The 23,691-nt window shown below is 46.0% G+C and overlaps 1 protein-coding gene across 1 annotated transcript in view; it reads right to left on the reverse strand.

The window, feature by feature from the left end:
* Window positions 1-736: 736 nt before the first annotated feature.
* The window catches only part of CD96 (CD96 molecule), a 28,023-nt gene continuing 5,068 nt past the window's right edge, over window positions 737-23,691 (reverse strand). The window contains exons 3-14 of the mRNA XM_059826793.1: window positions 21,665-21,774; window positions 19,999-20,221; window positions 15,751-15,806; window positions 13,386-13,476; window positions 12,842-13,018; window positions 11,554-11,607; window positions 9,637-9,681; window positions 8,641-8,715; window positions 3,893-3,973; window positions 3,162-3,251; window positions 1,905-2,028; window positions 737-845 (exon numbers count right to left, since the gene is read on the reverse strand). Coding sequence (XP_059682776.1) covers window positions 737-845; window positions 1,905-2,028; window positions 3,162-3,251; window positions 3,893-3,973; window positions 8,641-8,715; window positions 9,637-9,681; window positions 11,554-11,607; window positions 12,842-13,018; window positions 13,386-13,476; window positions 15,751-15,806; window positions 19,999-20,221; window positions 21,665-21,774 — 1,235 coding nt within the window. The remainder of the gene's footprint in view (window positions 846-1,904; window positions 2,029-3,161; window positions 3,252-3,892; window positions 3,974-8,640; window positions 8,716-9,636; window positions 9,682-11,553; window positions 11,608-12,841; window positions 13,019-13,385; window positions 13,477-15,750; window positions 15,807-19,998; window positions 20,222-21,664; window positions 21,775-23,691) is intronic.

Here is a 23,691-nt window from a genome sequence, read left to right on the forward strand (position 1 = left end):
CTTCAGTCTGTGGTCCGCAGGTGGCTTGTAAATGAGCCCAAAGCTGCCCCTTTCTTCTGGCTCCACCAACAGTGACTGAGTCTTCTTCATGAACACTTCCACCGGGTCGGCACAGTGCCCTTTCATCTCACCAACCCCTCCCCGCGATCCTGTGCTGCAACCCCGGTGACAACAGATGCAGACTGTTTTCTTTCCGTGTAAGGTGCTGATTATTTTTGGTTTAGTTTCACAGTGTTAGGAAATGATATATTGGGTCATATTAGTCAATATTTGTACACTAAAAAATAATAATTGTAAGAATGGCTCATGCAGGTATCAAAAAGCTTCTGTTAAGCCGACATCTCCCGTGTAATCATGGTGTCCATACGGCAGAGCTGTCGTCTCTATACACTTAGTGAAACAAAAAGCTTCAACACTCTTCAGGCAGGCTGGTGGCGTGATGTGTTAATCTGCTCCCATTAACACGACAGCAAATTCCCAGTTGACCGCCCAATTCAAATTAAGTGCATGTAATCTCACGGTGAGACTCACAGCCGTGTTAACGTAATGCATACATAGAGATAGGCGGGATGAAGTAAGTGTCCTCAGGAGTGCTCAGCTTCCAACATTGATGTCATTTAGGCGCTCTGAATTTTAATACGGGTCACTAACACCAAACTCCTGTAAGCACTGTTTTAAAGACAGAGCCTTTTAACCGTGTCAGTCTCTGCGCACTACACAGGGGGTGTAGGCGATGTTACAGGTTTTCCAGTTCGTGGTAGGATGGGGAAGTCCCATCGGACTCCACCATGGAGGTGTACTTTATCGGAGGTGGGGGTGGCTTGAAAGAAGGAGGTCTGTTCCTACTGAAACAGGAGAGAAAAAACACACTATCACACAAAAGCCGTAATAAAGACTGTTGTAAAATGTTCACAGGAGGCGGTAGATGGACACTAAATCATTATAAGAGCACCTGACATTTGCTTTTACATACTGCAACTTCCCTGATTCTGTTCTACAGCCCCAATGCACCTCCCGGTATTCATTTGGCTTTCTCATCTCCCATCTCACAAATTTACTTTATTCATGCTTCAGAAAAACGGATCGTGGTCCTGGTGAACAGCTCAAAACCCTCGCAGAGATCTTTTGCTCACATGGCTCTCTGAAGGTATATTTAAAGACTCATAACTTTTTTTTGTCACTTTATAGGCCAAAATAAAGAAAGGTCCTGTCCCAAATCGGTGAAAAAAATCAATCCCATTTTTACTTTTGATATAGAGGATTTGCAGTCATGCTTCGAAAGGATTTTCTAGAACCGCAAATGATTCATGATCACTATGATTTTTCAAACATTTTAGTAATGTTAGTAAGATTAAAAATAATTGGCTCTTAGATATCGCTTTCATCAGTAGATCTCCGCGTGCTTTAGTAGGGAATTAAACTTTGGTGATAATTACAAACTCAGTGCTTCTTTGACTGGGATTAAGTTTCAGGTAGCCTACTTTCATATATGTTATTCACAACTCAAATAGTCTGTATTGCCCTAGAAGTACCATTTCATTAAAACATGTCCTCAAGTAACCATGCAAAATGAGAGAGCAAAAGCAGGTGGCAGGGAGAATAATAGAATTGGGGGCTCTGGGGAAAAAAATTGACTTGTATTCTTCCCTCACACCCCGAAGCTGCACTGCAGCTCTTTTTTTAAAGTTTATTTTATAGACAACCCACAGAACAGATGAAAGAGAAGGCTCCACATTTCATACCTCTGTATGAAAAAACAGCATTAGCGATCCACGTACTTAAAGGTCTCGTGTGCTGTGGGGAGTCTCCAACGAAAAATGTGTAAATCCAAACAGCTGGGCTAGAGTTCGTGCTGTCCCCTGTGCCACCCCCCGGCCCCTGCGGTTCCCCTCCCTCGTACTCACATCTCTTTCTGGTACTGACACCATTTCCTGATGCCTAAAGCTATTAGAAAACTGCAGAAGAGGAGCAGGACGGCTACCACTGTTGGCCAGGAGAAGCGACTGGCTTTCGTGTTCCTCGTACTGCCTGGAAGGGACACAAGAGACAGAGCTCAGCCCGACGTCCTCGGGGAGGAGGGAAATCCGTGCTTGCTGCCCGTGGCTCGCTGCTCCCCCCAGGCACGGTACTGGTGACAACCCAGGCCCAAAATCAATACCGAACTGGCAGGTTCCCAGGCTGAGGATCCCAAGCTCTGAGCGTTGCAGCTCTAGTTTGTGGCCTTAGACCACTTTTGTTCTGACTGGGTTTGCAGGCTGATGTCAGCCACCCATCGGTTTGCACGACGAGATCATTCAGGCACAGCCTGGCAAGCATTTAATCTGAAAACCCTTGGTTTTCTCTGTTCCCCCGTGAGCTTCTCCGAGAAGAGGAAGCGTGTTGTGGCGTGGCCCGGGCACAGCTGCCTGCCCCAGCCCTCCTTCCCACCGGCTTATTTTTCACCCTGCTGACAGCAAACCCTGCCGAAATGCATGGCCAAGGGTGCAGCCACCTTTTGGGGTGGGCTCTGGCTGGTGGTGCGGCATCCCCGCCTCGCCACAGCTGCCTCTCCCCACCGCAGTGCTGGGATCCCCCCACTGCCCCCTCCTGCGCAGCCACCCTCAGGGTGCTGGTGGCTGAAAGAGGTGCCCTCGGGGTCCCGGCTACGGGGCGGAAGGAGAGGAAGAGCACGGTCCTCCTTCAGCCGCCGCGGAGGACGCAGCAGTGGGCTGGGTGCCCGAGAGGGCTGGAGCACGAGAGTCACTGGGCTATACCACCCCAGTGTCACCTCCCATCGTGCCGGCGTCATGACCCTTTGCAAGGTTGGTCCTACCGGCATGTCACCCAGCCTGGGTCTTAGCCACAGTGGCAGCCAGCGCCGCAGCCGGCTGCCAAGTCCACCGTGCTGCATGAGCCGTGAGTGGCCCCTGGGGCGCGGGAGTGTGCCTGGCCAAGTTTTGCTGCTGGAAGAAAACACGCGCTGGGGTGTTGCTTGCAGAGGCAGGGATGCCAAAAGCCTGCGACAACCCGCAGTGTAGGGATGCAGCTGCCGTGACTCTGTCCCTTTTCCCTTTTTTGAAATTCCTTGGCCAAATTTACATGGTGCTGCAGGTTTCATGCTTCTCTACTTGCTTTCTGCAACAGCATGCTGAAAGAAGGGGATTTGTAGGATGATGTCTCACCAGTACTATTGAGCAGACTGCTGGTAGTAAAGAAATCTTTCCCCTTGGTAACTGAAATTGGCTGGTCTGTGATGCTGAAGGACAGGTTACCTAAAAGGATATGGGCACAGAATATTTTTAGTAACTTATTTGGATTTTTTTTTAATGAAGGTTGTGTTTAGAAACCACCGTTATTCACCCTGCTGAGGACTGGAAATCAAATACCAGAATCATGGTGTCAAACTTCACCTGGGGGGATGCCTACATTTTTGGCCTACAACCCGCTGTTAGACAGAAAATGTGCTTTTATCAAATTAAATAATATTAGAAGAAAGAAAGAAAGAAAGACTATTGGAAAACATCTATTCAGACATTCCAGCGAGCCAGCATTGAGCTGCACAGCGGTCTGGGAGAATGATAAGCTTTTTGCCTCTTTGATGGTAATGAAAAAGCTAAAGATATTAAGTGGCTTAGCAGCAACACAAAGAGTCTGCCTCTGCCATGACTGAGTGGAACCTCAGTCTCCTCTGTCAAGCACTATGTCTGAACCACAAAAATAATCTTCCGTCTGTTTGTAGACAGACATTTTCCCTTTCCTAATACGGCTAAGCTACCTACGTTTGAGATCAGTGCTGCCTAAGGATACATTCCTGTTTTTTCTAGCCATCTCCATGTTCGCATCTTCCGAAATAATAGCTAAAATATGTGACTAGACAAGGGTGTAGCTTTTCCAGAGCTGCCACGGCACTTACGATGCGCTAGGGTTGTATTCTCGGAGGAGCGCGTGGCATTCCTGAAGCTTTGCGGGGATTTAGTGGTGGAATCATTCAAATCTGTACAAAAAGAAATAATATCCTTCAATTATCTTACAAGCCTGTACGTGACTGCTTTGTTAGGTTTAAATGTGGCTATTTTATACCTTCGTTTTTCTCTGATGCAAACAACAAGTGAAAGAACAGAGATACCTGCAAGTCTCTAGTATAATTGCTGCTTTATAAATCCAAGAAAAAACCCCATTGTTTAAATGATGTAAATGAGGAACTGGGCAGAGCCAGGAAAATCTCTTTCTCATGAGATGCTGTTTCTGATTGAAATTGAGCACTCAAGCGTGTGTGTGTGTGTGTGTGTATATATATATATGTATGTATTAAAAAGCCCTACCAAAATCAGTCCAATTTTAGGGCACTTTAAAAATTCACTGAGAGTTTTGGACATTAATTCAATCCAGTTCTTCTTTTCTCCTTGTTTAGTAGGTGTTTAATTTTATGGGGATAAGCCTGGTAGATCTGGCTTTTTACAAAGTTCTATTAAAAAATGGACATACACTTAGAGATCCCATAACACTGCTCCATACAGCACGCCGACGAGCACAACTTAATATTATTTACATAATGGCTTGTGCTAGAGCCTCAGAGGATTGAACTGATAATTGTAGTCCCTGTTGTACGAGCCGGTGGCCCTGGGAGGGCACAGGGAAACGCATCGGTATGCCTCAGCGGGCGCACCAGTGCCCGTGCGCCCTGAAATTGCCCTCAATGACAGCCGCCGGACTGAGGACCCTTGAATGCCATGCCTCCGCTGGTGGTCAGGCGGGCATGGCTGTAGGGAAGCCGATGAGTGGTGCAACGCACGGTACCTCCTGCAAATCGTAGTGTAATTCAGCATGCTTTTAGCAAAAATTGCAACCAGCAAGCTGTGCAAGAGTAGGATCGTGAAGCATTAGAAGTTGTCACAAGGTTTCAGTCTAAACGCGTGGTTGTAGGTTATACCCTGGTAAATAAGCGCCAGAGTGCTGCCAAAAATATATTCAGAAAATGTAAAGCGGCTGCTACATTTGCGCTTCAGCCAAAAGACGACTGCCATACAAATGCAAAAAAATGCATTGACAGGTCCTGCCTCTTCCGAAAGCACAAAGACAAACCAAGATGTTAAAAAAGAAAGTCGCTTCTGGCTTTCTGCTGCTGAGCAGAGATTTTCTAAAGGGAAAGATTTGTGAAAAAATGCCCACCCGTCGTTTTTTTTTATTGATTTACTGATCTTTAATGAGGCCACTTTTCGATGTTCTATTAGCCAGCCTTTATTGCCCCACATTATCTCATGATTTCATTGCTGCTCTGTGACTTTGTTAAGCTTCTCCCCTAATTTATTTCATCTATAAACTACCCTCAGTACTCACTACATTAGCCTAGCAACTCTCAATTTTAATATTATTAGATTAAATACGTCTAATAAACCCAGGATTCTCCAATTCTTTTCGTTCCTCTTTCACTGCTGCAAATCCTTGACGGCTTGGAAGACTCAAGTCTTTATCTTCTAACTCAGTGCAACTCAGCCGGGGAATTGCTTCTGTGAAGGGCTGAAAAGCTAGTACAGATTACACCACTCGACTTTTGGCCTCTGCACGGACACTTTTCCGTGTTTAGTAATAATTTTTGCATGGAGAGGTGATGACTGTCAACTAGCAGCTGAAAATAAGCACCACAGAGCTAATGTTCTTGGCAAAGGCATCACAAATGGAGGACCAGGTAGAGCCAAGTACCTGCTGCTGTACTTTTTGCAAGATACTCCAGATCACTGTAGGTTTGCAACTCAACGCTCGCTAAGTTGGTGCCACATTTGCAGCAGCTGTATTTAGCTACATAACTCCCCCGTTAACAGTCCTATGAAGCAAAGGAGATGCATCATCTACTCACATGCTGTTGTCAAACTCGTGGTGCTGGTATTGCTTTTTTTCTCTGTGGTAGAAATCAGCGCTCCTGCTGAAAAACACACAAGCTTGTAAATATTGCTGTAGAGGACCCTATCACTTGTTCTTCATTTTTCACTCTTTCTTCCTTGTTTCCTGACTAAAGAGGTCAAAGAGTTGTAACCTACTACCTGAGATGCTGTCTTCCCTCAGACAAGCACCACAAAATTCTGTGTCTAGTCTGTCACAAGCTAGAAACTCAAGAGGAGTTTGGTGAGATGGATGAATAAACTTTGAGAAAACATATGGGGCATTTAAGCATGCATTTTTGGATTTCAGCTGAGTTTCAGCTGAAACTCAGTAGTTCTGAGTGCGGTGGCTTGTTTCGACCTGAAGCCAATAGAGCGTAATGAACAAACGTACATAAATCAGAATTTAGACAGGGTTTCACCAGCCCCAATGAGACAAACTGTTTTCCCAACTAGCAAAGAGAAATTTTGAAGAAGTTGGTGTACAGGAGTCACATCTGTGATGCCTGGTGCCAAATACCAACTTATTTAACATTATCCTTTAATCTTTTTCTGAAGTGCTAAGTATTCTAGAGCTGAACTAGCTGTTTATCTGATATTCAAACACAGACAGATGGTTGTTAGCAAGCAGACCTCTATTTTCCCAAGAGGACTATTTCACATTTACTAAAAAGGGTCCATCTTTCCTAACACCTGTCTCATTTTTGGAAAAGTACCATTAAGCCATCTGAACAAACCTGAGAAGGTGAAATGCAGCTGTAACCGGGCTCTCAAAGCCTGAGCATCTCTGAGCTCAGAGATGGAGCTATCGTGGAAGCTAAGCAAAGACCAGGCTGCAGTTTTAACAGCCTTGGTTTTGTGCCCCCTCCTCCTTCTCCTCTCTGTATCTGTGCACTCTTCCCTCTTACCAATTCCCAGCTGTCTCTTGCATTTTCAGTAAAAACTTGCAAAATAACAGGAACTGAATCAAACCCCTTTTTACAATGGCAGAACTTGGACTTGGTGTCCTGACTCGCTGCAGCCCAAAGGGTCTGCTCAAGAAGCCGACGGTGGCACCGGTGTGGGAACCAGCAGTGACCCAGAGAAGAGAAGCACTAACCCATGGTCGGCACACCACAACTGCCACGTGTCAGGGGCATCGGTTAAAAGGCAGATGTTTCCTGGGCTATTTACAGAAAAGAAATGGCTCAGCCCTGGCTTACACTATGACTTTGACCTCATACCTCCTCAACCAGTGAAGATATATAATCCAGCAAGGAGAATCCTCTCTGTTTACGTTGTGTATTTACAGCCTTTGCCGTGAAATTTTTTGTTGAGACAGAATGGCTTTCAGTCCACTTGGACAAGCGCTTTGCTGCCCTGCTGTCGGCCAGGCTGGGCAAGCGTCTCTGCTTTGGGGATGGGGAAGGCAGCGTGAGAAGCAGCAAACTTTAATTTCAGTGCCGCTGCAATCTGTGTTCCTACCCTGGCCTATCTCGGTCTAGCCTCAGGGCTTTATATTAAGTGGTTCAGCTCCCCGACAGCACTCTGCCGGGGCAAGACGAAGCCTTGTGTTCAGCATCTTCCTCCAGTGTTACCCCACGTGCTGCCCATCGCATCACTCGTGCATCTCTGAGCAAACACTGCCATAGCGTAATACAGGTTACTTTAAGTGAAGTTTGCAGGATTGAATTACACAGCTTAAGGAGGTTGTTCAATGCTCCACAGGCTCGTGAACGTTAGTCTGTTGCAATTGATTTTTTTTGTTTGGGAGAACAAGGCTGCCGCAAATACCAAGGGCCAAATTCACTCTTACTGGCTGCTGCCTCAATGCTGGATCATTTCTGCGCCACAGCTTTGGTGCTGCTATGGAGGGGAAGACGGCGTTTGGCAATGACTTGCCACATTGCCTCTTCCTCATGCTGCCGGCGCTGCCATTTCGCACGGGCTCTTTTGTCTGCGCGATAAGAGTGTGTGCCATGCCTGCGTTTATTCAGCAAGTGCCTACCGTGCTGCCGGTGAGGGCGGCCCCAACGCCCTTCTAACTGCTGCTTAAACCTACCACTCCTACAGGGATCAACAGCTGGGCTTCAAAATGGAAAGAGATTTTAAAGAAAAGAGCGTTTACAGACAAGCTGTGCTGCGAGAAAATACACTCCGCTGGGACTGGTGGGCACCAACCCTTGATTTTGGGATCAGAAGGCAGGAGGTTCACAGCTTCACCTGCCCTCGATTCAGGCTGCTGCCGCGCTGTCGAGCGCGTGCCAGCCGCTGGAGCACGTACCTCTCCCCAGGGAAGCGAGGTTAAACCCTGCCAAGTGAGTCACCCTGCCCTCCGCTGGCCTCAGCGTCACCAGCCCGGGGAAGAAATCACTGAGTTGAGTCATCTGCTGTAAATATTTTGTTTATCGGTGCTTTGTATTTGTACTCCTGTGCTCCAATGTTTGGGCTGCACTTTTTCTAGCTCTAACGTCATTCTATTTTTTTATGATATTTAATTAAAGAGATACATAAATAAGTGTTGTAAAAATATATACTTGATGTCTATTCACTTGCTGAAATCCTATTGCTGAAGTCCTATTGCATATATCCTGAATGGAGCATTAACAAAGATTAAATCAAGACAGCATTTTCTCATATATTTATTTTTTAACTGTAGACTTCCTAGTGTATAAAGCACTAGGGAAAGGGCTTCGGTGGGCATTAAATTGTTTGCTACAAAAAATTCAAGATGATCATTGTGTTTTTTTACCTTTCTCCTACGGTCTTGAAGCGATAGAGAAAACATTTTGGCTGAATTGATTACCTTGTGTCGTGGAAGCGGGAGCCAAGCTTACTTGACTTTTGAAATCCAGAGAGGCCAAAGATGTCGACTGATACTCTAAAGACAAACAAATTACAAAGTATCACATTTAGTTGATAGGATCTTTTAAAAATAATATTAATGAATCATAAAACAACCTGGAGTTCGATCATAAAACAACCTTGGTACTGCAGCCAAGCTTGCAGTAGCTGTTGGGTTAACACAGACTCTACGGCAGAAATCCCACTGTCAGGGTTAAGGTTAAAAGCTCAAAACACCTCCCAGAAATTCAGGGGGCAATCAGAGATGGTTGACTCTATTAATGCGGACCCTTTCACACGGGCTAGCTGTGTGCGTTATTTATTTACGGTTTTGTACTGCCGTGGGGTGGATAACGCAGTTGATGGTGGTGCTCCCCCGCCTAGCCAAGGACTTGCCAGAAATGGTTCTGACAACGCACGGCAGCAGCCGTACAAGCCCAGGAGATCGTCTGCTCTGTGGGTTTTCCTCTCAGTTGCTGAAGATAGTTTTATATAGTTATCCATACGCATGCTCTGGTAAAGCAGTGGTATTTATCTCATATCATTAATGAATGGGAATGATGCGCTACTGCTGGGACAAGGAAAGGTGGTGGGTTTAACTTTTCTATCATCACATGCACCTCTCTGTCATATTAGCACAAATTTATTCATAGTTGTATGGGGGGGTATTTCATTTTATAAAAAGGCATAAGAATAATACGTGATATTCAGCATGGCATTTTTCATGCTGTCCCGACATGACAGTTTTAGCAGGATTTGTGTCAGATCTCTTCCCGGGTAACTTCATAGCTCACAAATTTCCATCCAGCAGCACACAGGTACCATCGATACCAGAGCTCACTGACTTTTCCCTGCCATGCCTCTGGCTCTGTGTACACGACATTTAAGCACAGGTCAAGCAGAGATCATACATCTATTGACTGAGTAATAAAGAAGGCTTTTTCCCACCCCCCCTTACCTGAGGTAGTCATGACAGCTGATGGAAGTGCTGAATTTCCAAGGTCTATAAGAAATCAAAGCAAACACTTTTACTCAGGGTGAGAAAGGTGTTTATTCTGCTTTAGAAAAGTGGGTCATTCAAGGGTTCAGGAGTGAGAGAGAGTGCATCACACTTAATTTCCAGAGAGTCTTTCAAAGCACAACCCAACCAAGTGGTCCAGCGAGAAACAAGAAGCACCTGAGGTAATTGTGCCGCAAAATCCCTAGGGAACGAAAGGTTTGGGGGAAAAAGGTTTGGAGCCCTGGGCACCTCCAGTCTGCACCTCAACTCAAAAAGCAGAAGTGAGTTACATGGTTTTATCCCATACAACAGAGGCACCTTGTTGGCATGCAGGTTGAAATAACATATATGACCCATTGGTGGCACCTGCATAGCTCCATCCGTGAGGCATTTCAGTGACTACAACACTGACAGGGAATTTCAGGGACCCTTTGCACTGAAGAGTGCTCGCTGAGTCCTCAAAGCATGTTGGGAGGGTGTTGGACAAGGAGTGACCCTCTGGGGACAGGATCTTAGCATAGGTAGATAATCATCACCTCTCCAGCTGCTTTCTTTTGCAAGCATTTGAACCTCCTTCGACTGTTTTGAGGTGTTGGCCTCTTCTCCCAAGTGATGAGTGACAGGACAAGAGGAAATGGCCTCAAGTTGTGCCAGGGGAGGTTCAGGCTGGATATTAGGAAAAATTTCTTTCCTGAGAGAGTGGTGACACACTGGAATAGACTGCCCAGGGAGGTGGTGGAGTCACCATCACTGGAGGTATTCAAGGAACATGTGGACGTGGCATTGTGGGACATGGTTTAATGGGCATGGTGGTGTTGGGTTGATGGTTGGACTTGATGATCTTACAGGTCTTTTCCAACCTTAGCGATTCTGTGATTCTGTGAGTGGTGCTCTTCCATTTGCACTTCATTTTAGCCTCGCCTGTGCTAACAGGGATTTCGTAGTAGCTGGCTGCCATAAGAGGATCCCTTACCAAAGATGCAGCGGATCTAAAACCAAGGTAGTGGGGCACCTCGAGGTGTGCCCAGCTCCCAGGACGCTACTGCAGAGCGTGCAAGGCAAAGCAGGGTGGCGACCTGACACGAGCTGCAGGCGCTGCTTTGAGACATCACCTTGCAGGGGCCAGCGGAGGACAATGTCTCTCTCCCAGGGACCCCCGGTTCCTGGGATGGCTCTCTGGTCTCCAACAGGGTCTTGGCTGAACCCCCAGGGCCTTCCACAACCTGCATTCGCAGAAGCAAGCTTACACAGAAAACCACTCTTCTTTCCATGCCGTTTATCTACAGCATTTCTCTGACACGCTCACATAACCTGCCGCTGAAATGCAGCTGCCTCCTGCGAGGAGCAGAGCAAGCCGCCCCAGGAGAGGCGTCTCCAAAGGGCTTCAGCTGAGGTGTGGAGGGAACGATTTATCTGTCTGCAATAAGTTGATAAAAAGACAAACTTGCAGGGACAGAGCACAGATTTACCAAATTTACACAAATTAAGAAACATCCCATCAGTTCCTTAATTAGGCAAAAGTGTTGAGGATCTTGGCTGTGTACTTAAGCAGAAGGTAGAACCATTAGTAGGGCTGTTATTTTTAATTATCAGTTCAGTGCTGAAAGAGCTATATTCAAATGCCAGCTGAAGCATTAGAAATAACATTAAGTGCCCCTCAAGGCTGGAGTTTAATTATGCTTGGGCTTAATTATGATAGATTACATCACCAAAATATCTGTTTATTGTATTTCCTCTGAAGTCATAGCTGCAGAAAGGGGTACCTTACTACCCATCCAGAAACAAGCTTGCAGAACCATTTCTCCAACAGCGTTAGGAGTTTATAGATGCAACTCAAACATAACCCAAGTTATTTCGTTCTCTAGTTTATCCTACCTTCTGAAGCCATGGTGGTAAAATCTTCGGATGAGGCTTCATTACGCCTATTGTCTATGAAGAAAAAAAAAAAAAAAAGATTAAAGCAGTTCCTAAAAGTAGTTAGGCTTTTGTTATAAAGGCTGAAAATTTAGTTTGGTGTTTGTGTCATACTGTGCATTAGTACGGCACCTTCACAGAACATAGCTGAGAATGAATTTAATTCTTTCCTTTCTGTCACATCTAAATACATTAACATTTTTATACAGAGTGGATCTATCTTAGCGTTAGTATACCCTGCAGGCAAGAATGTAGACTTCTTTAATTGACGGCTCTCCGATTTGAATACATTTCTACAAAACTGCAAATTAGGTGAAATGAGTCATTTTGGAGAAAAATGATCACTTATCTCCCTTCTCTCTGAAGCTGTTTTTCCAGGGGAGTAAGCTCTGGCTTTTATTGCAGTCTTTCTTTGTGGAAAAACATACCAACAAGTGTATCCAGGGCCACAAGTGAACACAGCTGAGCTGCAAGTAGTCACCACGGTACGTGACATGACGTGCCGTGGAGGTTGCTTAAGGGGCAGCAGTTCAGTTGTGCTATCTGTGTGGAAAGGAGCAGGAAAAAAAGGTGTAACTGTGCCTTCGCACCTGAAGACGAGGCGTGCACAAGAGGGTGCTAAAGGAAATCAGCCTGCCCTTTTCGCTGGCCACCCTGCATCCTCAGAAATGCCATAAACCTCTGGACCGCCGCATCTGCGTTCACTGACTATTTGAGATAGTTATTTCCCCACACTTCCCTAGTCACATAGCTAATTCTTATAGTACAGGTTTTAGGGGAGGCTCTCCATTGCCCAAAACGATTCAACTGTTTTAGGGGCCTTTTGCAGGTTTCACTGAAGAGGTATAACTTATCCCTGACTCTGTGGGTTTGATTTTCCAGAGAACTTCGTTGCACACATGCAGACTTTCTGCCAGGAGTGCTCAGTGAGAAACACATGATTATAATAGCTCACTGGTGCCATGTGGCTAAGCTAGTGTATTTTTGGGTATGGGAATTGCAGCAAGATACTGCCTGAACAAACACTAAGCATCTTATGTTTGTGCAGGAGTTTATTATCTCACTTAGAGTCTTGAGCAAAGACTTGAGCTAAAAAACCTGCCAGAAAGTTCAAGCTGTGTGATGAACTTGTATAAAAATACTTCCGTACACTTGGCCTTTCTTCATGATTTTAAATAACAGAGAATACGTGTGTTCAATGTTCTTAACTTTTCATGTTTCAGATGCATCCTATCTATGAAAAACCTACCGAGGGAAACAAATATTACTTCTGATGAAATATTCCATGTTTTATTCCCGAAAAAGGAAAACAGACATGCACATGAGAACGTCTTATGTGTCTGGTGGGTCCCTTGCAATGTCAGCGTTGATCTCAGCTGATAGAAACCTTCACTGTCTTGCGAGTCTTCTTGTTCAACAGAAATTTCTTGGGGGGAAAAAGAAAGAAAAGCTGCAAGTCCCTCTCATTACAATCCACACTATAAATCAGAGCTGTGCAAAATACTAATACTGAAAAGCAAGCTTATAAGGCTGCAGGTTTCTTTGCCGAGACGCTATCAAAGATTTGGCAAGAACAGCGCAGTTATGCCAAGCCATCATTCCCATCACTGGCAATTGCAGAGGGCGATGGTCACAGCTGCTCGCCAGCTCTTCCCTTTGAGGAGGTCTGATCCTCCCTTTCACCCCGACTGACTCCTCCAGGCTCCCCGTGGCCGGAGCGGATGAGCAACCATCGCTTTTCTTGGTAACCACCTCTACAGCTGCACCATTGTCCTATCGACAGGTTACGTTACCTCCAGGCTGCTCCGTCAGGCTCGCTCCGTCCACGCACCACAGGAGGGTCGGCTTGGGAAATGCCTTCCTCACGACGCAGCTCACGTTAGGCTATGGGGCAGTAAAAACCTGTTGTTAGCCTCTGGCATGTCTCACCCGGCTACCAGCTTCCAAAATCCCTTACGGACAGAGCTTATTTACTCACCATCCCACTCGGGAAGGAAGCACTCGCTTCCTCTTTATTGTGTTGCTTTCCCCCCTATTTTTCTGGTTGCAGACACCGTTGAATGAGAGCCCAGGGACACTCCCATCGTCCTGGGCCAGGCAGGGGGTAACAGGGCTCCAACACCCTCCAGTCCTGTGCCATGGCTGGAGAGATGTAGGGTGACCCCGCACCCTCCCACCCCCAGCCCAGCACCTGGGGGGCAAACACCCACATGGAGAAACACGGGAATCGGTAACGGGCATGGTGTGTGTGGGGAGAAAGAGACACCTCCTGACTGCCACGTAAATCCTTCCTTCCTTAGGCAGATAAGGAGGCAAATCCCACGAAAAAGACTGCTTAGCACAATGATATGTTGAATATACAAAATTAGATACCTTTGTAGAGGGCATGATATGTAAGATGTTTCCAGAAGTCACAATTACATGCTTCAGATGCAGTAATCCTGGCTGTATGCCAGTTGCTCCAAAAAATCTGTGTTTGTGCTCAATTTACTTTCTCATCAAGCAATAGATGGGAAGGACTGGAGGGACCTCAAAATCAAGGATGGATGAAGGGATGGGCACTAGCAGGGTGGGAGGCCTCATCCTCATGCTGCCTGGATGTTCCTGATTACATTTACTTAGCAGCTTATGACACTGAGAGAAATTGCCTTCTCCGTTTAAACAAAGAAAAAAAAAGAAAAAAGCATGTGCTACTCATGCAGTATAAAGCCCTCTTGCTCCCGCTTTTGAAGAAAGTGATTCACACATTTGGTTGAAAGCAAGCTTGATGCATTGCAGCCAGCAGAAGTCAATCATTCAGTATGAAGACCCAAACTACCCAGCTGAAACCCTCCTTGCCATGGTAAATAACCTCTGTAATTGCTTTCCCCTCTTTTCTCTTCATTATTCCCTTATTTTTCAGCCACTTTTAGTTCATAATATTTTTGTAAATGCTTCCTATGAAGAAATACAAATCTGACATCCAGAGTAGATTTAAGCCCTGCAAGAAAGGGTGGAAAGGAGAAGGAAAGGAGTTGGTGTTTGTTTGGAGGTGAAGAATAGACAGAGGTTCTTGGAAGAGTTTCTATTTCCTGATAGCAGCACCCCTTCTCTGCTCAGCAGGACAGTGCAGACAAAAGGCTGCCATGTCCAACGCCACACCTGGAAATAGGTCACCAGGAAAATTATACCGGTTTTGCAGAACCAACTGACTCATGGCTTGTCTGATAACAGGTGGATACGGTTAATACAAGGTTCTGTCTGCCCACAAGTGTTGTTTCCAAGGAAAGCTTTCTTCATTTGGGATGCTCACGGACCAAAAGTTTCAACCTGGATGGATGCAACAGGAAGCCAAGCGTCATAGCTAGCAGAGTGGCTTGCTAGTCAGTCGTATGGGCTACAAATATGTGTTATGCCAACTATGGCCAGTGCAGTACAGCAGGCTTTCCCTTTAGGTTTTGCTGTTACCAAGCAGGCAATAAAACAAAGGCCCCAAAACACACGTGTAACTGCTCAGCTCTAGATAGGGGCCCTCAGACTTGGATCCCGTCGCTCCATTGGCATCTGATTGCTCCAGCTGAGTTCTGCTTGCAGCATGACACATTATGCCTGCCACGATCATCACCTTTCCAGCGACACACTAGACCACATCGGTGCCCCGAGCACCGCTCCCACGGCACCTGCTCCTCCCTGTCCCCGGGCGGGCTGTGTGGCAGGCAGGGTCTGCTGCTGCTTGGCCCCTTGGACCAGCACCCTGGGTAGCGGGTGGCCTTCTTCGGAGAGGGATTTTATGCAGTGCGGAGAGGGCAGCTCGAGGCTGCTGGGTGGTGGCCAGCAGATGGGGAGGGAAAGGGAGCATCGCAGCCCGCTGCAACACCACCGGCTCCTCACGGCCTCTCGACCCTGTCCTGGAGCCTTCCCAAGGGCTAACGCCAAATCAGATTTTGCCCACACCACGGAGAAGCCCTTAGCTAGCTCCAGTTTCTGCTCACTGAAGCAGCTCGCTGCTGCAGGGATGAGAATCACTCAGAAGAAAAGGCATGAACCGCTGACATTAACTCATTGACTCGCTCGTCGCCTTGTGAGCTCGGTCAGTTTGGAGGTCCCTCCTCTGTCCCTGCCTGGCCCTGCTGGGGTGGCATGGTGACGGATGTTACTCTTCGCTCCAAAATCGCTCACCTTCTGCGGGGTGCCCACGGAGCCCTCCTGCAGGCTGACGGAGATCTCAGGGTAGGCTGGAAAGCAAGCAGAAACGTATTAGGGAAATGGATACCGAAGGTCACAGTAACAGCTTCTAACGAGACTTAACAGCCTTGTTTCGTAAAAAGAGTGCAAATTAAATCCTACGTCCACCCACACAACTAGCAAGATAAAAGCTTGCACAGCTCCAATTTGAGGTCAAGGAAGTGGTTTACAAGCATATATCAGCAGCTACTACCGCAAGATCCGTGATGTATTTCGCTGCCTGTCATCTAAACTACTCTTGGGTGGCTTTGCTGGAGAAGCGAGCTCAAACCACCCTGCAGTCATGGCTCCGGCAGCAGAGCCACCCTTCCCAGGCCTGCCGAAATAAAACACTCCCCAGCTGTTGGTTCCTCCGGGTGTTTGCCAGTCAAAGTCATCTGCAAAGGCTTCAGCCATCCCCAAAAACATTCATTGATTTTGGGTACCAGCTATCCACATCTGTCGCCTGGGCAGATGTGTGACAGTGTCACACCACAGATGCTTCCTGCCTTGCGGGGAAGCCCAGAGCTCACCTTCACATCAGAGCAGTGGGTCACCACCTTCACAAGAAATAGAAAAAGTATTTTCTTTTGTTCTCGCAGCATTTTGGTTCTAGGCGCGGCTGACTATATAGATAAAAGCTATCAAGTACCGTAGGCCTCTCTAAGTTGGCGTTTCTAAATTAGCCATTTGGATCACTGGTTTGCAGTAATATTAACCGACTTATTAAGTAAGGACTGTTGAAACTGTGCTAATACATAGCAAATCTCAAAAGCCTTGCATAAATTGTGCTTCTGGACTTTTCTGAGCCTTAAAACTGGACTGGAAACAAGTACAGCCCCTAGATTACTTAGGAGATCCGTAATTCTTTCTCTTTCCAACCTAAACCTCACTGTAATCTCTACCATTAAGAGAGTTTTCTTTTCTTTTTCTTTTCTTTTTTTTTTTTAACCCTGTTAATTGATATAGGGTCACCTCAGTTCATTACATTCCCCTCTGAGGTGAACTGCTCAAGTTTTCCTGTTGTTTTATATAGCAAATCCACCAAGGACTCTCCTGCCTTCTTTGTTTTAATTTCCATTTTCTGCCTGGTGTTACTGATGGATTATGCCTGGGAGTGACCTATATTTAATTATCATAGCCTTATGATTTTCTGGACTTAAGATAATTTTTGAGTGGAATTTCCTTTTTTTTTTTTTGTTTGGCTTTTTTTGTGGATTCTTCCTATCAGAAAACGAATGTCTTAAGATTTCATCCTTGTTTCTGCCTTGCCAAAACTGTACGGATGGTAGTGGGGCTGGCAGAAGACAACCATACTTTTTCAAATGTAAGAAAAAGTCTGGTAAACCAGATCTTTTGATCTCAGCTAAAAGTTGGCTGGGAGACTAAATAACATCTAGTCTAGTGCCTGCTCTTCCTTTTGTTTTTTGATGAGAACGGATATGCTGTGCCACATCTGTATTGCATGCTGTTCTCTGCTTTCTCAGAAGACGTGTTTGCTGGGTAACTATTCTGGCAGGCAGCTCCCAGGCACGGCTCTGAATGATCTAATAGATCTTCTCCATTTAACATCTCAGCCCCTGTTAACAGTTTGACATTCATTTATCTTGCTAGGGTATTTACCAATGTTTTGGGTCTAGCAAAAATTCAATATTTAGTATAGTAGTTTCTGCTACTGAGCTTTCACTCTTACAAAAAGGAGAAATCAATATTTGGCAGAGTTAGATGTGAAAAGGACATACATTTTCTCAGAAACTTGTATCTAAAAGAACTCTGCTCTAGAAAAGAGATATTTTAAAGCATTTCAGTCCAAAAGTACCCTCTTAAAAAAAGCTCTCTCCATTGAATGTCTGTTTTTACTCAACTTCATTGAGAGACTTGTTCATGCCTTCCCCATCCTCTCCTGCCCAGCTCTCAGTGATGCTCAGGTCACCTCAAGCATCTGTGGGGAAGCACCACTGCCGTCCCTCAGACCTGGGCTGTCTCCGCTGTGTTTAGCCCTGAAGCGTTTGTCGGAGGGATCCTGCACAAGGAGCTTTCCCCAGGCGACAGTACCGTCCTCTCCTCCTCCTGCCCGCTGCAGCACCGCGGTGCGCTCGCTGCCTGCCCTCCCTGCCCTTCCTTTATGCCGCCCAGCCCGTGGTGTTCAATTGCACAAGTGTTTGGGTGACAGGGGGGATGGTGGCTTGCTGAGGTGGGAAAATCTCCCCAGGTTTCAGTTGCCCTTGGCTCTCTAGCTGCGTCCTTTCTAATGGCCAGGAGGACAGATATAACCAATACAATGTGCTGTTGACATTGCATACGCTTACTATCGTGCTTTAGATCCCGCCCTGGCCATTTGAGGCTGGGTCTACCTGCTAGGACAGAAGTGTTCATTTCTTCATTCCCTGGTCAGCTTTGGCACAAGGAAGAAGAGAGGTAGTGTCATCTGAAGTGGCTGTTTGTCTGTCCCCGAATGTCAGCTGGAGATTGCTGGATTATTCTGGCCACTGTCTCTGCCTGTGCTCTGCCAGCTCCTGCCAGTGCATGGGCGTGCGGGCTGGCCCTGGACCATCAGCTCTCCATCTCCCCTCCCACTGCAGCACGAAAGAGGTAAATGGAGAAAAGCGGGTATGGTGCAATCATAAGCAGCGTGACTTCAGCGCATGGTAACAGAAAAGAGTGAGACAGCATGCAAAATAGTTATTTTACCTGCAAAATGTCAGACGCGAAAGGGCTAAGAGCACAAAAATGCACTTGCTCCAAGATCTGGACTCTATTGGCCTGAAGTCTGAGAGACCTTCCTCAGCACCCACCGCAAACCAGCTCTCAGGGAGCCCCTCCACCCAACCCTGCCCTCAGGACACCTGCGAGAGAGGCTGACGGCACAGCACCCCGGTCCAAAGCCGGCCAGCGCTCACTGGGAGCATCACAGGCTGTTCACCACCAAGGGCCACGGCTGCTTTCTCTTGTTTGCCTCTCTCCCCCGTTGTACTAACAGGCTGATGTGGGTGCATGCACAGACAACCACACGTGACACAGTAAATCAGGGGATAAGCCAAATAAAGCAACCTCTTAGGCTAACAGATACACAAACCAAGGCGAGAGCATCAGCGGGGAGGGAGAGTTCAAATATGTTAGTATACTTGAATGATTACCCAGGTAAAACTGTCAAATAGCTACAAATGTTGATTTTTAAAAGTAAGACCCATGTCTGAATCATGCAAACACAAGAGGAAATTTCAGATCGTTAACTTCTATTTTTATTTCTCTTGCGTCAGTGACCAACAGCCCCCAGACACAGGTTTTGCCTTTTTTTTTCTTTTTTCTGCTCCTTATTGAATCTTTCTTTTCATTCAGAGCATCAGGCTCCCATGGCTGTGCTGTCCTTGAGCCACAGGCTTCCTTGGGCAAGCAGCTACAGTCAAGGGACTGTTGACAGACCGATTGTTTAACACCCGTTCATTTTAGGAGAATTGGAAATATGTTTTCCAGACCCACTGTTCTATAAGCAGAAAATACAGCCTGGTTTTCAGTGGGCGGCATTTTTCTGATTCGGTTGTACATGAACAATTGTAGAGTAGCTCCTAAGCCACTAGAAAGGGAACAGAGCAAGTAACTAAAGATGGGGAAGGCTTCCAGCATGAAATGTCAGCCCACACATTTGCGGTACACGGGCTCTGCCTCTCCGGACCGGTTTAAGACCCCCCCCAGGCAGGACCTCATTTTCAGAACCAGAGCCTTTGGCAGCAGGTGAACATCACATGCCTTCGAGGATGCGACTTTGCAACAATGGTGGTTCCAAACCGTTTTAGCTGCTTACTAAATTTTGGCCGTGAATTCCTAACCACAGGCAGCATGGTCATTTTGTCGCTGGGGCACGGGGATCTTGAGAACCAAGGTGCTTACCTGTAACCCACAAAGTGCCGACATAAGCTTAAACATCGGGGTGAGATAGTGGCAATGAGCACGCCAATGGTATCGATATATGCACAATGGATCTACTGTTTTTGTTGCCACAAATTGAAGGAATGGCCTCAAATTCTTTCTAAGAACTATGGGGTTATTTACTAACATTTTAACTCACTGCAGCTCAAAAAAGAAAAAGTAAATATGTATATATAAAAAAACCCAGTGTATTTCAAAAGCTGTTGCCTTCAGAACCAGACAGGAGTGTTACCTTTCCAAGTGCAAGTAAGTGGGCAGTTGGGATAAGCCCCTTACCGAATACTCTCACAGTGGTGCTGCTCTTCTGGACTCTCTCTGGATGGTACATCACGTGGCAGGAAAACACCCTGCCATCGTCCGTGATTTTGGTGGGGAAAATCTTTAGAGCATTATTCAAACCCAGGCGGACTCTTTGCCCGTACAGCGTGCTGCCGTTCCTGTACACTGCAGGGCAGGAGGGCTCCTTGGTCACAAGTTCCTCTTTCCTGCCATTTTCCCCCTGTGAAAAGAGCAACCCACACAGTGTGTGAAGACCAGACACCATCACCCCCCCCAACTATTTTTGTAGACCAGCTCTGTTTCCACTGTGAAAATCTTCTCTCACACCCCTAGCATTACGTAGTAATAAATGGACTTTTGCAACATCTATTTTTTTCCAAATACATTCTCTCCCAGAACTTTAAAACCAATAGCAGTCATCTTACCAGTAAACTAGAGAGTAAATAGCTGTGTCTTGTGAGTCTTGGTCTCTGTAGCCTGCAGAGAGGGCAACAGAGCTGCTTTCTCACTGCAGCAATCTTGAAATTATGCTGAACATCCCATATATATTAAATACAACTGAAATTCCAGGAAAATCCTTGCTCTTTTATATTTTAAATAGCAAGAACCTGGTAACAATAGCTAAAAGTCATCTCCTGTTAATGCCTGTGTGCCAGCCACCCTTAGATATAGGTGCAGCTGGCGCATCCTGGACATCTGTGCCTCGGTACATACATTTGCAAGCTATGCTCTGAATGACGCATGGCGACCCACGTATGTCATTGTGCTGACCTTTGGGGTTTTTCTCCCCTTACTCTGCTGCTTTGTAGAGTGAACTACCAACACAAAAATGTAGTATGGACAAGGATGTTCCCTAGAGAAATTTTAAGAATTTTAATATTAAGAATGCACTGCAAAGGAGAGATCTAAATCGATAATGAGCTGGGAGAAAAGACTAAAAAACCTTTAAGAAAACCCTCAACAGTTACAGGTCCTCAGTGACAATAGATAGAAATTAACAGGCAAAGCTCAAGGACGCTGCTGGCTGATACTTCTCTCTATATACTGAAATTAATGTTAAAAGGTTACATTAAAGCATGCATACAAATGTTTATCCAGAAAGTGAGATGCAGTACAAAAATATAATGAGCTTTATATCTCACAGCAAATTGCTTAAAAATAGTTTTTATGTGGTTAGCTAGATAACTGGGTTTGCGTGTCTTTGGTGTGTATCTGTGACACGGAGGTCAACAAAAACATTTCAGTCAGCTTCTTTTTTTTTCTATTTCAAAGCGGCCCGATATCTCACTACCCTACGCAGTAACCGTATGTTTTTGAGAGATACTAAAGCTTCACTAGAGCAAAAATCCCTGAGAAATCCAACGCAAGGAGTATTTTAGTTCTGTCACGTTTGCTAAGTTCTTTGCCACTTTCCACAGACCTGCTCTAAAAGCAATTAAGATGGAATTTTCCCTCTTTGTTTCTTTAACGGTTATTGTTTGTGGTGTCTGTGTTGCAAAACCATGTTTGTACTTTTTCCCTTTATTATCACAGTCCAACATGACCGATACCTTTTGTTTAGCAGATTCTGCAGGACACAGTAAAGTCTAATATTTCTATTTCACTCTGCAAAAATACCCTGTAGTTCCTTCTGAAATTTATACCTGAGGTGGAAAATACTTACCACTAGCCATTTCAAAGGATAATTGGACAAATTTTCTGAGGTTGTGTCCTCAAGGCACGGAATTTCTAAAGTCTGGTTTAACTGCACCTTCTTCACGTAGTGCTGCTCCTCTTTTATCATTGCAACAACAACAACAAAAAAAGCCCAAGAAGGAAAATCAGAAACATGATGTTCATTGTGCTTTAAAATCCAATGCTGACTAGTCTTCTGTTCAAAGAATAGGCACTTTTTTGATTAGAAGGGAACTGTAATTTCCAACCATTACTGATAGACACATTTGTTAAGAGAAAGCCCTGCATCTGATCGTAGATGCAGTTTCATGACTCTAATTCATGGCTTTACTTGAATTTTTGGGCAATTCATAAAAAACTTTGCTTAGCTGCAGGATCAAGATGTCTCCGTTTGGAGCTGAGAATAATTTGAAGCTTCAATTTTTCTCCTAGAATTTTTTCTGCGGCAATAAACCTTCACATCAATTTAGTGCACCTGTATTTCCTTCTCACTGAAGATATCCACAGACCTTCTTTTCACTAAGCAAGGTGTCAGCATGTCAGGCAGGTTAAGATTAACCCCGTTTTTCAGCGTAAGTGCTCCTTTTGTTATTCTCCAATCTGTCCACTACCAGAAGCAGAGAACTTGTCACTCTTTCCTTTGTCATCAATTCAAGAAAGCATTTCAGCATCTCCTGCCCTTGCCATTCCCAGTCCAGGGCTCCAGTCCACTTGTGGAAGGGCAGAGCGATGCACCCAACAGAGCACAGCTGTGGTCCAAACATCGTGTCTGTGTGCGTGTGTGCATTTAAACAGCAGGAGCAGTGGTGATGGCCAGGAGATGCTACGAGTGCCTTGGTGAGCGCTGATCTCTCCGACCCTCAGCCCGTGCAGCCTGCCGTGCCCACCAGCCTCCCTGCCACAGCCTGCCTGCCCCCCCGTGCTGCCCAAACCTGCCTTCCCTCTTCCCTGTGGAAGCCCACACCCTGGGCAAACTCTTGAACTTTGCTCCCCTGGTAGCTCTGGCTTGCGTGTTGAGATAGAATAGATATATATTTTATTTATTTTTTATCTTGAGGGGAGGGATAATATCCAGCCATCCCAGACTGCTACATTATTTGGCAGTGGGGACTTTCTGGTGACTATAACTTCCTTTATGTCTGGCACCCAAGCACGGGGTGACGATGCCAGCACGTATCCTGTGCCACGGGGACGCGAAGAAAGGCAGCACCCAGAGCGGTGCCCAGGAGACCCAGCGGCAGAAGCAGCTTGTCTCCGCTCTTCATCAGAGCAAAGCAGCTGAGGAGCCAGCTATCACAGCGGGACACAGTGCACAAGCCCTAAAGGGGCTGGATAGTGCGGAAAGGATAAAAAAAGGGCAAAGGAAGCAAATCTATAGCATCCCCAGGAAGAAAACTGCACAGGGGACTTGGCTGGGACAAGCTACTACGCAAAGGTGCCGTGCAGCGTACGAGAAGTACGAAGATGAGTGGTCGCCCCAGGAGCTCAGCCTGCAAACAGCCTCTGCCTGTTCTCACAGTAACATGTCCCAGCTGCTTAGTTTCCCCCCGTCTTTGACTCCCACCTCCACTAACAGCCTAAGGTCCTCCCTGTTTGTCAGTCCTATGCAGGTCTGCTGCTCTGCGGGCTTTTTGCAGTATCTGCAAGTTGAATCCATCTGGATTCACCTCACTTTGATGTAGGTGGGAGCTGTACTTCATTAATGACTAGCACCCTTCTCCATCCCACTCATAGGCTAGATTAAGGTCTTTTGCCTTCTTTTGAGTGCAAGTGGCTCATTGCAAAAGATCTGGTTACCTTAAAATACAAATCTGCAAGAGGTATGTTGCAAACTGATTTTTTTAGTTCTCTCTAGCAAGCAGTTATCAGTAGCACAGCTTGCTACATCATGCAGTTGCTCAAAAAAGTCAGAATGATGCTGATACGAACAAAAGCTGCCCACATTTAACGTGTAGACAGCAATAACGGCATTGAACACGCTAGTATCAACCAAGGGCACCAGCAAGAGAAAAGGAG

The sequence above is a fragment of the Gavia stellata genome, chromosome 1 (genome assembly GCF_030936135.1).
Source record: "Gavia stellata isolate bGavSte3 chromosome 1, bGavSte3.hap2, whole genome shotgun sequence".
NCBI classification, from domain to species: Eukaryota; Metazoa; Chordata; class Aves; order Gaviiformes; family Gaviidae; genus Gavia; species Gavia stellata.